This window comes from Hemicordylus capensis, chromosome 5, assembly GCF_027244095.1.
Source record: "Hemicordylus capensis ecotype Gifberg chromosome 5, rHemCap1.1.pri, whole genome shotgun sequence".
In the NCBI taxonomy this organism is placed as follows: Eukaryota; Metazoa; Chordata; class Lepidosauria; order Squamata; family Cordylidae; genus Hemicordylus; species Hemicordylus capensis.
Genome location: NC_069661.1, coordinates 171396347 through 171413279, shown reverse-complemented (window position 1 = coordinate 171413279; position 16933 = coordinate 171396347). Strand labels below are relative to the sequence as shown.

At 39.9% G+C, this 16933-nt stretch overlaps 1 protein-coding gene across 1 annotated transcript in view; it reads left to right on the top strand.

Annotated features, from left to right (window-relative positions):
- The window catches only part of CFTR (CF transmembrane conductance regulator), a 145441-nt gene extending 128725 nt beyond the window's left edge, over positions 1-16716 (top strand). Inside the window, exons 24-27 of the mRNA XM_053253764.1 lie at positions 1567-1656; positions 7783-7955; positions 10252-10357; positions 13420-16716. Of these exons, the coding sequence (XP_053109739.1) occupies positions 1567-1656; positions 7783-7955; positions 10252-10357; positions 13420-13626 (576 nt within the window). The 3' untranslated portion in view covers positions 13627-16716. The remainder of the gene's footprint in view (positions 1-1566; positions 1657-7782; positions 7956-10251; positions 10358-13419) is intronic.
- Positions 16717-16933: the final 217 nt, after the last annotated feature.

The window sequence follows — 16933 nt, the reverse complement described above, 5'->3', positions numbered from 1 at the left end:
TGAGTTCAAATCTCCACTCAGCCATGAAAGTCACTGGGTGACTCTGGGCCAGTCACTTGTCTCTCGGTCTATCCTACCTCACAGGGTTATTGTGAAGACAAATATAATGATGTACACTGCTCTGGGCTCCTTGGAGTTAAAGCAGGATATATATAAATAAATAGATAAGTTGCATTTTAGCTCTTTTTTAGTACTTCTATATTAACTGAAGTAGGTATGTTACTTTTTCCCCTTTACGAAAATAAAAAGGACGAGGAAGAGGAGAAATAATGTAGTCTTGGACTTTCCCAGTGACCACTGTTTGTTCAACATGCACAATGGAAAGAGGAGAGCCACCGAGAAACCCATATTATCTGAAAGAAAACTCTTGTCAAGTGCCTTGGTGACGCAGCAAGCATCAGATCTGTTTCATCTTCTTAGAATAGTTGTGAAATAATTACTGTCATCTGCAGCAGAATAAATCATTCCTGTCAGGGAGATACAAAGTCTCTCACAGTCTTCTAATGTTCAAAGAGATTAAGCAAATATTGAATTTTGGCAGTCCAATTTCCCCCTCAAGCCACACAGTGACTACAAGCCGGTGGTGTCTACTTGTGGTGATAGAGGTGGGTGGGGAGCAAATTTTTCACCTCCCAGTGGCAGCAATCTTTACTTGCTTCAGTGAGGAAGGATTAGGAATGGGGCGGATCAAGCTTAAAGTTAAGAAACCTAAATCTGCCTCCTCCCATGCTACAGGACACAGAAATGAGTGGACGCAAGAATGCATATACTTTCGGTTGCGCATGAATTCTGTATGAATGGATTATTGTTACCACTTTCATCAGTCAAAGCTTGTCATATGCCTGATATCATGCAGGGGACGAAAAGATGTTGTGCATCTTTTATGTAGTGTGATAGCTTCAGAAGTTGGGAGTAGCAGCAGCTGTTGGGGGAGAGATGGGCTAGTCACAGGGAACAACTGGGGGAAATGGTTCCTTTATTATTAATATACTTATACATGTATACATGGGAACCCATGGCTATCAGAAGATAGTTAGACATCTCTCTGCTTATGTGAATGAAAGCTTGGGAAAGGTGACCCCTCTCTCCACAGCTATGCAGAGGAGAAATGTGGTTGGGAGTGGTGCTGGTGCTGAAGAAACAACAGTTTTCAATTGCTGGGGAGAAAAAATGAGAACAGAGCTGTGAGCTGGCTCAGAGTTCTTTGGTGGTGCAGGGACTTTCTCTGGAGATCTGATATGGGGTCAGAGTCATGCATGTGTTGCTTTGTGGGGGTGCCTGCCATTTGCCTCCACATATGTTCTGCTTATATTTGCTTTTTATAATAAAGCAAATCTTACAAAGGTCTTATTTCACATATGAAGGAAACCATAGCTCTGCCCAACAAATTCTCGCCCCTTTCACTTGAGCAACTGGAACACGAGCGAAGACAATTCCAAAGACAAGAACTGTAAATTGTACCTTGTAGATTGAATTAGGAAGAATGTAAAATTGGGTATTGGGGAGGTTGTTGTTGTTGTTTGCCCTATGCTGACAATTGTTTCTCCCCTCTTTCAATTCTCACAGAAAGTATTCTTATTTTCTGGATCTTTTCGGAAAAACTTGGATCCTTATGGACAGTGGAGTGATGAAGAACTATGGAAAGTTGCTGAGGAGGTAAAAATATCTATCTTTGTTTCAGTTTTAAAGCAAGAGCAATATCATTTCCAAGAGATCAAGTGGAGGGAGGGGTCACATGCTGGAATAGAACTTGACCTAATAACATTGTTGCACATACGTGCTAAGATGTCATAGGTAAAAGTAAAGTGTGCCTTCCAGTCGGTTTCAACTCCTGGCAACCACAGAGCCCTGTGGTTGTCTTTGGTAGAATACAGGAGGGGTTTACCATTGCTTCCTCCCACGCAGTATGAGATGATGCCTTTCAGAATTTTCCTATCTTGCTGCTGCCCAATATAGGCGTTTCTCATAGTCTGGGAAACATACCAGCGGGGATTCGAACCAGCGGCCTCTGACTTGCTAGTCAAGTCATTTCCCCGCTGTGCCATTAGGTGGCTTTAAGGTATCATAGAATATACTTTTTTCCAATTCCTTGAGAAATTGAAGGATCATTAAGAAAAGTGCTGAGTAGACAGTTGCAAAACTTATGTATGCATTTCTGTCTTCTGTATATTTATCCTGTGCACTTCTTTTTACTGCAATGATCATGATAGTAATCCCTTAGTGAGGCATAGGCTAGGGCTGAACCAGGTCATAATTAAATAGGCATTAGCCAGGTCACATCAAGCTGACAGCTGAGAGGTTATGTGGATCTTAGAGTCTGAAATTCAAGACAGTGTTCATTGCCATAGTGAAGGGCAGAGAGTCTGGTTCCTTCCTGCGTCCTGATTCAGAAATGAGCTCGTTCTTTTGAAGCCTTTTCAGATAATGGCTTACATGATGTGCAGCATCAGGAGTTGTAACACTGTGCCCTGGGGCTGCTGCAGACTCCTGAGTTCAGAAGCAAGCCGCAGTTGTGTAAGCACTCAGCACATATGCCGTTCTCCTCATTCATCGCAATGGGGAAGGCTGCGGAAGTGCTGCTTGTGCAGATGCTGCTTCTGAAGTGTCGAGGCTGCCTTGGAAGTCTGCAGTAGCCCCAGTGTGCAGTATTATGGCTCCATAACATTGCACACCATGTAAGCCAATGTTCATAGTCATGACCCTGAAGCCCTCTCAAACTACAGTTCCCAGAGATCCTGATGTAAATCTTTCAAGCTGAAGTCTTGAGTAATAGAAGTTTCCTTCATGTTCCTCCCTCCATTTTTACTACTGGGAGGTAATTTGGGGGGAAAGGGAAGGGCATCAGAATAGCAGAGCTTATTTATCAGCCATATCAAAATTCAGTGGCATTTGGATGCGGATCCTAAAAAGCGTGTTCTTTCTAAACTGGGAAGGGGAGAAAGCTTCTGAACTCTCCCAGTTTCAGAACTCAGCAGCATCTCTAGTGTAGTAACAAAGAGAAGTCCAGAGATGGGTGGAGGCAATGCAGGATATGATGAATTCAAGAACAAGGCAGAGTTTGCAGGGATGAGCATGGGAGCATGTAAGACTGAAGTGGAGAAGAAATGTTAATAGAGAATAGGAGTGAAGAAATTTACTTAGTTGTTTAAAGAGGGTCTTGATTACTTGGGTGAAGTGGTTGATTTGTTCCTTGACATTGCTGTCCTGGCACAGAACTGTACCATGTGGAGGTGAGTCGCACACTACAAAGGCATGAGTATTTGAATTGGCTCAGTAGATGCAGATCAGTTAACTTTGTTCCCTTTAGTACAGCATACTCATTATATATTTTTTTTCTTGGCAAAACCTTTGGTCAAGATGACTCAAAAATATGTTAGGAATTGGTAAATTAGACTTTTGAATTTTCAGGATAGATAGATAGATAGATAGATAGATAGATAGATAGATAGATAGATAGATGTGTGTGTGTGTGTGTGTGTGTGTGTGTGTGTGTGTGTGTGTGTGTGTGTGTGTGTGAGAGAGAGAGAGAGAGAGAGAGAGAGAGATATTACACTGTAATGGTATATTTCTCTCATCTTTTCACTCACTTGGCTTTTTAGCAAAATGAGATGAGACTAAGACATAATAAGAGGATATTTCTCTTCACTTTATGCTGACCACCTTTGTTCTCTTTCCCTGCTGAAAATCTAGGGCTGAGATATCTTCTTTTATCTCTCTCAACCGATAGGGAAGTTCAAAATTATGGGAGTTAGAGATTCCTTTTCTAATGCCGCAGAATGGTTTGTTTTACTTGGCAGACTAGGAAATGCAGTATCTGTATGATGTTCTGTATCTTATCTAAACTCTGCAACTTGGAATGAATCACCTGTTCTAGAAAAGATAATGTTCCCAAGTTCTGGAAACACCAAGTGAAATATTCTCTCTCACAGCAAATAAAGATGTTCAAAAACAAACAAACAAAAACCAAACTCAGGTATTTATGTTTTCAGTTTATGCATCCTTAAGTTTTTCTGTATCTAGAGATACAAATATATTGAGGATAGATTGGATATATTTCAAAAAGGTCACCCAATGCTACCCAGCCATCAGTTAACCTCCACGTCTGAATCCCACAAATTCAGGATACATGGAAGGATTTGGAGGGGAGGGATGAAACCAAAGTGTGTGGTAAGCAACTTGAATGTCAGGGTGGGAATTTTTCCAGGTTCAGATGTGGAGGTTTACTGATGGTTGAGTAGCACTGGGTGACCTTTTCAAAATATTTTACCATGCCTCTGGATGGCAGTGGCAGCAGCAGCTCCCTCAGAATATCCCTGTGTCACAAAATAGTGTGATTTCTAAGGCATCCTGGGAGAACAAAATTATAGCTAGACAAAACCAGCAACCAGGAAAAGACCCAGTACTTCTAGTGCTCTTTCTGCTGGTGTCACCCACCAAGCAGAGACAAGCAGAGACAAGAAGGCTATTCTCACAACCAGTCAAAGCTGGGCTAAGGGAGCCCAGCCCAGGTTTAGCTGGTCCTGAGACCCAATGGGAACCGCGCAGCTCCCGGTAGTGGTGCGACAGCGAGCCCTCTTAAGTTGCCTGCCGCATAACCCGGGTTTTCGGTGCAGAAGCACCCAAAAAGCAGGTTAAATGATTGTGTGTCGTGCTGTACAACTCATGAGTAGCCTCTTGACCCAGCATCGGGAGGCTCCCAAAAGAGTGTGTGTGTGTGTGTGGTGCTTTATGGGACTTCTGGGGGTCGGGAGGCCAACGGTGCCCCAACAGGCTCTGTGACGGAACTAGTAATCATCTGAGAGCAGCCAGGGAGGGCTCCCTGATCATCTGCAGGGAGAGCAGATCCTCACAACCCCCCTTCCGGCTCTGCACACTGCTTGTGTGTAGAGCCTCATAGAAAAGCCTACGTGCCTGGCTGCTAGCTGCATACAGGAAGTGGGGAATGGAGAAGAAGGAAGTCTCTCTCTCCAGGTGAGAGAATGAAACCTGAGACTACCAGTCTAACAAAGGGGAATCAGAGGACAGAAAAAGCATGGTCAGAGATGGAATGCCCCCAGTGGTCAATAGGGTTCCTTGTGCTGCCATTGGGAGCTGCATCTCCAATATTTTCACCACCTGTGAATGAGGTGGCGAAAATTGGGTTGTTTAGATCAGCTTCCTTGCATCTTAAACAAATACTTACTGGTCAATTCATATTGCTTTTATGTTCAGGTGTTTTTTCCCCCCTTCTTTGAAAGAATTCTTGCATAAGGCAAATGGGGCCAGGTGTCCTACTGTCAAACTAGATCCTACAGGGCAGCCACGTGTACAGTAGTTATGCCTTTTATAAACATGAAAATATGTTTTTGTGATTGACTCAGTTGTAGGAACAGCAGCACTTTAACTGGCAGGCATCAGACCACAAAAAGAATAGTGTTTGTTTATGCAGCTCACTAAGCAGGGCAGGCATAATTGAGACAAAGCACAAGAAGTAATCCAAACCGCACAACCCAACAATGGTAGCAAGAGCAGTGGATCACGTGCAAAGTGGCCCCAGTGAATACACCCTTAGATTAAATCTGCTCAAGATCCAAATTGTCCTGGTTAATTGGCTCATGAATTTGGCTGTCAAAGGAAACATTTTGTAGTCTATTTTCTCTTTAGGAAAATTTAGTTTCATGACTTGGCTGTTACATCAAATCTCATAATGTATGCTTTCCCACAGTATACTAGGAGTTGCTTTTTACTAACCTATAACTCTGTGCTGCACTCAATTACACATTGGACTCTTCCTCAAATCTAATTGAAATAATGCATTTCTCGATCACACCCACTGACTACAGCAGATTTTAAAAACTGAAACCATTTGTTCTAGATGATCAGTTATGGGGACTGCATGACACATATTAAAGTCTTTAGCACAGTGCAGGTAACCACACTTACATTTCACCAGTGGTGAATCAAAAGCTGTATAATTCCTGCATCTCAGAGTAGGATTCAGAGTTATGCTATATACAAGCATGCACCCATCCGCTTATGGAAGGTATAAACTCTTGGCCTTTTGCTTTAGATAAAAACAGGCTTCAAATTCCAGTTGGTACTTCCTGTTCTGAAGAAGCAACTATTTCTGTGATGACTGATGTAAGTCTTAATACTGGTTACAGATGAGATTTCTCTCTCTTTTGCAACATTCACTTATTTGCTGTCTCGAATAGAACTCTGGGCAAAAGACAATGAGGCATCATGTCCACCTAGTCTTTCAAAAGAATGGACGGCACACCTTTATGCCCTGAACATTCCAATGGTGGCATCTCAGTTTACTGTTTTGTTCCTCTAAGCTATAATTTTCTCTGTGGCTTTTGTTCATGGTAACCTAACAGCCATAGTTTCTATAGAAAAACAGCCAGCCAGGATTCAGAGGACTGCACAATGAATTCCATGGGTTTTTTGTCTCTGGGACAACAGTTCTCTGACTACTCTTGTATAGCAAACCACTTTTGAAACTCAGGAAAATTTCAAAAGTAGTTTTTGATGCAGCATGCAGGAGGGAACATTACTTTAAAAAAAAATATTTTTTTTAAACTGCACTGGCATGTGCCGGCCCTTGGGTGTGCTGAAACAGCTATTTTTATTTCAGCCATCTTCTATTAACCTTAAGGACTGACGTGCCTAGTGCTTTGAACAAAGTATGAAGTGGCTCCAGTTCTTTACAGTAATAACTCAGAATATTTTGATAATTAGGTTAGACTTAATTCGTGGTAATACTAAACAAAGTATAATATTCTGTGTCTATGTTTTCATTGCCAATGTAGCAAATGGACAAAATGCTGCATGTGGGAGGCAACATGTAATAAATAAAATAACAAGCTAAGAATCTGAGTTCAACCATGCATAATCATTGTGACATGTGGATAATTCTTTCTTCCCTCTACTTCCCCACCTCTAAAATGGGAATAGTGGCAACCTACTTCACAATGTGTTTCTAAGGAAAATAGAATAAAAATGGTGAAAACACTGTGCATTAAAAATGCTGTAGCTATGATGATCTTGCAAGTCCTTCAACTTTGTTTTGTCTAATTCTATAGAAACAATTCAAAATTATTCAGACTGTAGTTTCTATTTTCTCCCCAAAGCAAGCCAAAGGCTATTCAAATAGCTACTGAGCGTCTTAGGCTTGGGTCCTAAGAATTATGCGTGGTGCTCCTTAAGATTGGGAGGCTTTTGGTATTTCAGTAATATACCCTAGGGTATTGTGATATAAGTGGTATTATGTTTTTATGACTGTGTTATATGTTCTATTCTATTTCCTTGTTGTGCTGGTCATAGATTGTAATAAACCTTGAATTGAGTGGTGTTCTGTGACTGTTTTGCTACTCTGCAGTCCACAGCATCCCCTGCAAAGCTGATCCTGAACTGAGGGACATTCTGAGATATGACATGAGAGGCTAGAAATGGAGAAAAGAGTTGGTGAAAATGGTAACATTGCCAGCAGCTGCCTTTCCACTCATGCTGATCCAAGTCCAAAGGCTTGCATGTCTGCAGCAGATTTCCGTCCCCCGCCCTTTGAAGAGCAGGCTCAATGCCATATCTCACACTTCTTTTGAAACTCCAGTTTCAGGAACAGCTTGCCATGGGTATAAGAGACTGTGACTCAGAATGAAAAGTCCACTGTGTCTTTGACGTGTGAAACCAGTTGCCTAGTTCTTTGAGTCATGGCCAAAAGGTTTGATATATTTTTTAAACAAAGTAAACCAATTTGAGTAACACAAAATGTTTCTCTGCACCCTTCTCTTTCTGCTGCAGGTTGGACTGAAATCTGTAATAGAGCAATTTCCAGGCCAGCTTGACTTTGTCCTTCTGGATGGTGGCTGTGTCCTCAGCCATGGGCATAAACAACTGATGTGTCTTGCCAGATCAATTCTTAGTAAAGCCAAAATCCTTCTTCTTGATGAACCCAGTGCTCATCTTGATCCTATGTAAGTATTGCACACATCTTATTTGATTGCTTTCAAACTGGAATATCATAAAATGTTAATTATCATTTTAAAATAATGTGATTTTAAAAAAATCATCTTTGCTAAGTTGTTATAGCACCATCTAATGGCGCAGTGGGGAAATGACTTGTCTAGCAAGTCAGAGGTTGCCAGTTTGAATCCATGCTGGTATGTTTCCCAGACTATGGAAACACCTATATTGGGCAGCAGCGATAAAGGAAGATGCTGAAAGGCATCATCTCATACTGTGTGGGAGATAGCAATGGTAAAGCCCTCTGTATTCTACCAAAGACAACCACAAGGCTCTGTGGTCACCAGGAGTTGACATCAACTCGACGGCAAACTTTACCTTTACCTTTAAGTTGATATAATTTTGACTGTGACTATATTGAAGGTTTTTAATCCTCAATATTTATATCAGTACTTTGGAAACTAATTTGTGTATCTTGCCTCCCTCTAGCCATACTTTCATGGTCAATGTAATGCTTGTTTTCAGATGGCGTTGGCACATTCATCAAACCCTTTGTAGAGATAATCATGTTTTAGATATTATTTGTTTGTTTGTTTGTTTGTTTGTTTATTCGATTTTTATACTGCCCTTCCAAAAATGGCTCAGGGCGGTTTACACAGAGAAATGATAGATAGATAGATAGATAGATAGATAGATAGATAGATAGATAGATAGATAGATAGATAGATAATACCTAGTAGAAGAAGAATAGGAAGAAGGAAAATTTCAAGCAGTGTCTTAAATTTAACTGGAATTTTCTAACAGTCTAAACTTTAACCCGCTGAAGATGCAGTACTTGGGCTTAATATTGTGTTATGAATGAATGAATAGCTTTATTATGATCATTGATCAGATGTACAAGCAAACCAATAGTACTACATTCAGATAAGATTCAGTCATGCACAGCAGCCATTTTGTAGTGGCATCTGGGAAACACAGCCAGAAGTTAGCTGTTGGCGGATCTTGACAGCTGCCACACAAAACTTGGCAATGTTATGAGTAATGGAAGATTTCTTATCTGCAAGAAGAAGTGTGGCATAAAATTCAGCAGTTTGGCCAGGGAAGTATAATCATAAGGGAGTAATAAGATTATGCTGACTATCATTGTCAAAAGAACAATACAACAGCACATGGTAGATAGATTCTGAGCCACAGGGGCAGATCCGACTGGCCAAAGAGATTTTTGAAAGCCTCCCAGAAAACTGCTGATGGTAGGAAATGTATTGTTATGGTTGTTTGGGCTGGAGGAGGAAGGAGTAATGTTGGATCCTCTGTCTGCTAAGAGGCATGAGAGCAGAGTGCTAGCTTCCACGTAAGGGAGAGGAAGGCTATCGTCTCTTTAACAGCTGGGTTACAGGCAGGTACTCAAAAGGTGGACTGTTGCTCTCTCACTGCACCTCAAAGCATGGAAAAGCTTACGTTCTTCAAAGGTTGTCTGCCATGTAGATATTAAGGGCAAAAGAGCCTTGTCGGGTGGGTGTGGGGGAAGGTGCAGCCCTGTATACTACTGCTACTATAATAGCACTTTCAACACTGTAATACTTTTCAGCAGAAAAAGCATACTAAGCAGTGTGTGTGTGTGTGTGTGTGTGTGTGTGTACACAGACACACGCCGCACTACAAAATTATACCTACCAACATGTCCCTATTTTCCCATTCAGGCAAATGGGAAAATAGGGACATGTTGGCAAGTATGCACATTTATACTGGTTAGATATCACTTTGACTGTCATGGCTTCTATGAGTAAAGCCTGGACATGGCACTTTGGTGAGAATGCTGGGAATCCCTTGTTAGCAATTTCCAGACCTGTTCATAGAACTACAGATCCCAGGGTTGCCTTGGGAGAGGAAATGGCTATGAAGTCATTTTAAGCCTGCGGTGCCAAATATGCGCTCTGTGGTTTGTCATAGCTAATATGTGTTTATTCAGGCCTTGTCTGGTCAAGGCAATAAATAAATAAAAATAATGGCTATGATGTAAAATAAGCATGGGTTCTTTTTCCATTAGTAATTGCAGTTTCTATATTGCAGAATAAGTAATTATAATAATTGGCGTTTATAACTGGTGAAGCCTGAATTTAGCCGAGTATGTCATGGTAACATCTCATCTGAATTGTAGGTGCCTCATTGCAGTGCTGTAGAATCTAGCAAACATTATGAAAGTTTTTGTTGCATGTAATAACATTTTGCATGTTGCATGTAATAACATTATTATTTTATATTATTATTTTATATTATTTCACAGTTTAAAAATTGCTTATATTTCAGGACATTCCAAGTGATTAAAAAAACTCTCAAGCAAGCTTTTGCAAACTGTACAGTGATCCTCTCTGAACACAGACTAGAAGCACTACTAGAATGCCAGCGATTTTTGGTGAGTATCTTTCAAAATTTAAACTCAGTGGCCAACAACCCCACTAAGAGTGTGCAGGTACTCTGTGCAAAGCGCCTCCACAGTGTTTAGCAACCCAGAGACCCATTGAACATGCGAAGGTGGGGGCAGTTTTTGTGCAGCCCTTTGGGACATATTAGGGATGTTAAAGAGTGCTTCTGGAGGGAAGGAAAGGAGAGATTGCCTAAGGTTGTTCTCCCCTACACCTGCTGCGGGACTCTGGATTACTAAATGCTGTGGAGCTGCTTTGTATGCAGTAGCCCCACCCTGTTAGTGGGGATGTTGGCCACTGGCTAGTATCTGAATTATTATTGTTATTATTGTTATTAATGTATATTCCAATTTTCTGGAAACCATTAACATCTGCCTACAAAAATCAGAAAAAACAATGCACAGAAAGGCACAATTAAAACAAAGCAACGATGCGATGCTAAAAAATACCAGCAAAAACATACTTTAAAATGACAGTTACGAAATCCCTAAAAACAGCAGAATAATGTTAAATAAAATAAATATAAAAATCTCGTAGAAATAAAAAGGTTGACAATAAATGCCTAAAATCAAGAAGAGACAGTGTGCATCAGATCTGCATAGGGAGGCTATTCTGTAGTTTTGGCACCTCTGCTGAAAAGGCCTTATTTCTTGTACCTCTCCGTCTGATCTTACGTAATGATAAGACTGAAAGCAGGACTTCTAATGTTGATCTTAAAGAAAGCTCGGGCAGGTTCATATTAGGGGTGTGCATGAAGCCAGTATGCCCGTTTCAGTTAAAGTCTGAACCAGACTCAAACAGACCTGGGCATGCTCGGTTCTCTCCCCCACACTCAGCCAAACATGACCCCAGCTCCGGCTCAAATTCGAGCCACTCTGGGAGTTCTAACTAGGATGTGCAAACTGGTTCACGGTTTTGGGGTTTCAATGTTTCAGGGTCGAACCAACCCCACACAGGAACTATGAACAGGTGAAAATAGCCTATTTTCAACCTGTGCTTCAAGAAACTGAGTCCCTGCAGGTCCCTATGGGTGAATCCACAAGTGGAGAACCCACGAATAACAAGGGTCTCCTGTATTTGTAATAATAGTCATTCCAAAGCCATGTTCATTTATTTATTTATTTATATTTATATCTATATTTATATTTATATACCACATTTGTCCTAAGAACTCTATTTGTATATGTGGCCTGCCTTATCCAGGAGTTAAAGAAAGATAATATTAGAGCCGCGAAAAGAAGAGTGATTCTTGTTCCAAAAGAAATCTTTATTTCTGTGAGTCTGATACTACAAAATAAATTCTTTAACTGGCGGCCGAGGCCCAAACTACTACAAATCAAGGATCAACAATGTTTGAACGGCTACTAATTGTTCATGATCAGTCCATCCCTTTTAGTGTGCCTGCCTTCAACGTTCATGTAAACACAATCATCTTCACCACCAGGTGTGTTTCCAAGAGAAATCATTTTGTGATGCCACCAAAAGTGGAAACTGTTCTCAAACAGACCTTCTGATCAGCTGAATCCCAACTTAAATTCAAGATCCTGAATACTGCCTGCAAAGTTGTAGCATATTTTAGCAATTTGCCAACATTCCTATGTAGTCAGGATAAGGAGAGATAACTATTCTCACTAACCCATGTGTTTGGAGTGGGGCCTGGGAAACTAACCCCGCAATCCCCATAGGGTTAAGGTCTCTTTATTCACAGTTTCATTATCTGCGGAAATAGGTGCGAACAAAATCCCCCCAAATAAAGAGGGCTTCCTGTAATTAATATGGAATTGCTACTAAACAGACTGAGATTAAACCAACATAGCCTTGTATTGGTATTCCATCTTTTATTCAAGGATATGTGTGGCACATGTCATATTCCCAGAAAGTCTTGCCATTTAAGTTTTATGAAATTTAAAAGTTTTATTAAACTTATGAGAGCACCCGGCATTCCATGTGCATGTGTTCATCTGTGTGTGTCAGCCCCCCCCAAACCACCATAATTTAGCAATGCCAAGACCAATATGAACCAAATTGGGTACTGTTGTAGGGACACAAAGGGACACCTCAATGGCATAGTTTGTGATTATATTCACCCTGATTCAAGATGGCAGAAGCATAAACATTTTAGGTGCAAGTGGGCTAACTTGTGGACTGCCTAGCCGATTTGAACCAAATTTGGTACAGTTGTAGTGAGTAACACCTCAACAGTGTAGTTTGTGATGATGTCATCCACCCCATTCAAGATGGCGGACACATGAACATTTGAGGTGCAATTGGGCTAACTTATTAACCTCTAACTAATTTCAACCAAATTTGCTACAAGTGTAGGGACACATAGGGACAGCTCAAGGGCATAGTTTGTAATTATGTCATCCACCCTGATTCAAGATGGCTGACACATGAAGGTTTGAAGTGCGAAGGAACTGATTTGGACCAAATTTGGTACAGTTGTACCCAGTTGGTACAATTGTACACAAAGACACATAAGGACACTTCAGATGCATAGTTTGTGATGATGTAATCCACCCCAGTTCAAGATGGCAGACACATGAACGTCTGAGGTACAAGTAGGCTAACTTGTGTACTGCCTAACCAATTTGGACCAAATTTAGTCTAATTGTAGGGATAGTTAAAGTAGGCAGATTAGTTCTTACTAGAACAACTTGTTCAGAATGAAAGCAACATTGCTTCAGAGATATCTCTGATATCTATTTTGTGGACCTACAAAAATGGCCTGAAGATGTCTGGAGACTATTTCTGTGGACTGAATATGATATTTCTATTGCTAAAATGCTATACTTGGCCCACAGAAGAGCCTGAAGATACCTGAGATATATCTGAAGCAAAATTGATCTGATCCTGCACAATACTTAAATACAAGCCTTCTTGGGGTATAATATGTGCCACTCCTATTCTTGGACAATTGTAGAATGCAAATGTAGTAAATAATGCCATTATTATTATTGTCATTGGTAAAATGGTGCTAGACTCCTAACAATTACAATTAACGAGCAAATATTTTACTCTGTAAGTAACACAGCCAACCTCTTTTTATTAGGTGATAGAAGAGAATAAAGTCAGGCAATATGAGTCAATTCAGAAGCTGCTCAGTGAAAAGAATTCCTTCCGACAAGCCATCAGCCACTCGGATCGAGCCAAACTGTTCTCCATACATCCCAGGAATTCAAGCAAGCGCAGGTCTAGGCCTAAAATCGGTGCCTTGCAAGAAGAAACTGAGGAAGAAGTGCAAGAGACTCGGTTGTGAAGCTGTATGGAAGACCAGTCTCGTTAGTGTTATCAGCAAGCATTCTGGGAGACACAAAAACAAAGCAACGCTGAAAAAGCAACATGAAAAAGAACATAAACCAGCACAGATTAAGCATTTAAGCTACTCTGTGAATATATATGTGTAAAAACTTCACTCCAGGGGGGCACCTTAGTTGCTAGGACTAGTATGTTAGGTGAAACTCCTCTAGAAAATATCTGAAACACACACACCTCTCTGCCTTTATCCTGTGGAAATTAAAGTGGATAAAATTCAGATTTAAATGCAATTTAAAATCATATTCTAAAGAATCAGTGATATTCTTTTAAAAATAAGCTGGTTTAAAGATATGTTATATAAAAATATCAAAGTCTGCACTCATAATCTTTTAAACCTGAAGCTATCAAAGACATTGCTTTAATGCCTGTTTTATTATGTAGAAGAGGCAAAAATGGGTGTCTGTGAACCAGGAGCAAAATACATGACGTTTGAGGTCAAGTATTATAAATGTGACACAATAGGTCATTGTTTGTGCACATTATGAATATTTCAGACTGTCAGCCCAAAAGTAAAGACACTTACTTCCTGTGTCAAGGAGGATCACAGTTCAGCACAGTAATTACCAGCCCTTGCTTTTGGAAAGTTCTGAGCACTTACATTTCCAAGTAAGCAATTTTGCTTGGTGTCCTGCAGCTGCATCACCAGAGGTTTGAATCATGCTCCTGGGTAGTCCAGAGGCTTTATTTAATTGCAAACAAATAGGTTTTACTTGTTAGAACATCCAGTTAGTTTGCATACTTGTTCTGAAATACGTGAGCTAAAAAGATGGAGATTAGATTTTGATCAGCTTTGTTATGGTGTCTTGATTTGAATCAAACCAACCTGGTGGAAAGCAGTTGACATTTTTTTTCCATTGGCTTCAATTAAGTTTTGATTTCACCTTGGATAGTGCATTTAGCTGCATTTAGACCAGCTAAATCTGAGCACATTTTAAGAAATTATGAATGTGAGCTTGCAGGTGACTAGAAAGAAAGAAAGAAAGAAAGAAAGAACACACACACACACATATTTTGCATTCCTTGTATGATCACTGAGGCTTGATGCAATCCCCTGGGCCTGCTATCATTTGAAGTTAGACAAGTAAGCTGTTGGTACAAGCGTGAATGGTGGATAATTCTTCCATAGAGCGTTTACTCACTGGTGAGAGGCAGAAGTCAAAGTACAACAACATGCTTCACAAAAATTTTATTTCAACAACTGGAAGAAGACACAAGGGTATTAGCGAAGTGGCCATAGTTTAGAATTTACAGATCATAATGAACAGAGCTGGCTAATATACATCATTTCCTAGGAATTAAAGATGATAGTGAGAATTTTTATATTTAGATAGAATCCTCCAAGACTTTTTCTTTGTTCCTGACAATGTAGGTGGGGAATATCTGCTGAATAGAAATACATGTAAGGCTGAATCCTAGAAGGTTACGAGTAGGAATCTTTGGTCGGGGGAGCAGACATTTTTCAACAAGGTTTTTTTTTTTAAAAAAGAAACTGTAGTTTGAATTGCAAAGACAAAAGAGAAATAGACTTTTGTGATATTCTTTTATACTGTTCCATATTGCAGTTTAACTGAAATTTCTTTAGAATACTGTATTTATTTTTAATATCTTTATTAAAATATATTGGAATTTTCATTAAGAGAATTATGTATTTTAAGAGGAATTGTATGCTATCAAAAATATTTGTATACAAATAATTTTATATATTTGAAAGATATATGTTTATAGCATTAATTGAATTTGCTGCACATTTTAGAAGAATGGGTGGAAATCAGGCACAAGTAGTCCATTGCAGTCCTCTTTTTAGATTACAATTTTCAGATTTTTCGATTACAATTCAAGCATTGGACCTGATCCATAAAATGTGAGGTTGTGTGCATATGTAACATCTTCAGAACACCCCCTACCCACTTACCACCTCAGTGTCTTTAGCCCCAGCTCTGCTTGAATATCTAGATAGGCAAATAAAATGAGGCAGAGCAGGACCCTTGTTGCATGGGGTCCAACCTTACTGTAAGTCAAAAGTCTAATTGTTTCTTCATAACCCAGAAGCTTTTAAATTTAGTGCTGGAGAAGGGGAATACATACTGCTAAATTAAAAAAATACTTTTTAAGAGATAGGAAACTTAGCTTGAAATGGTGGATGCTAATTTGGGGGAAGTGGGTAACCTCTATATATATACCACATATTATATCCATAGGGTGTTCATCCTTCACTTTGTGTAACCTGGTTCTAGTGATACTATGGACACTAGCGAATAGGCAGCTACAGCAGCCATTCTGTGAAATCATCCTTTCTCTCTCTTCCAGAAGGAAACATCCAGTTTTCCTTGGTATAGTTTAAAGTGCACTGAATGAGACTGAGCAGATAGTACAATATAATAGAATAAATATGTGTATGCATGGCAGTACGATGCTATAATACTGACCCTAAGACGCTGAAATGTTATGTCCATCCACAGCCTTAATTGCACTGAAGTTCAGCTGAAGTTGATGTACCTTTAGCATTTGACTGTGGACATTAGTTCCATTGATTTCAGTGAGACTTGGAGCCAGTTCACACATGGCCCATGTAAGTGAAAAATCTTTAGGTTTTTTACATAAAGCAAAACATGATGCAAGTGTGATGTGATGCCCATATATGTACACTTATATGTTGGTGGGCTCAGCCCACTCTGTTTCAAAAGGAGCAGGTGGGTCACAAGAGTAGGACATATGCAAGTGGGGTCCACACCACATTGTTGTCAAAGCTCTGTGTGTGTTAACATGTACATGAGCAAGTGACTTGCTTTTCCACCGTAGGTGTAGGTATTACCTATATGCACAGGGACTATGTATGAAGCAACCTATAGCTGCAACCCATTTTTGCTGTATGGCACCCATTATATGTATTTGTATAACTAAGTATAAAGATCCGTCCATGTAACAAGCTACAACACCTGACATTCAGGTTGCCATCCTGTAATAAAGAAATGTACTGCTGCTCAATAAAAAAACTATATTTACATATTTATTAAAATATATTTTAAAAACACCTTTGGTTTAAGATGCTTACAATTTTCACTTGTGCTCTAAGAACCATGGAAATAGCAAGTTAAGATGATCACCTTCACGTCCACACCATGTAAACGGTAAAGACTTTGAATAGTCGTGTATATGATTTTGGCTTTAAGAATTAGGCGTAGTGCACCCACATTTTGCTTCCACTGTTCAGCTTGACAGTGGGGAAACTTCACTTGATGAATATATTT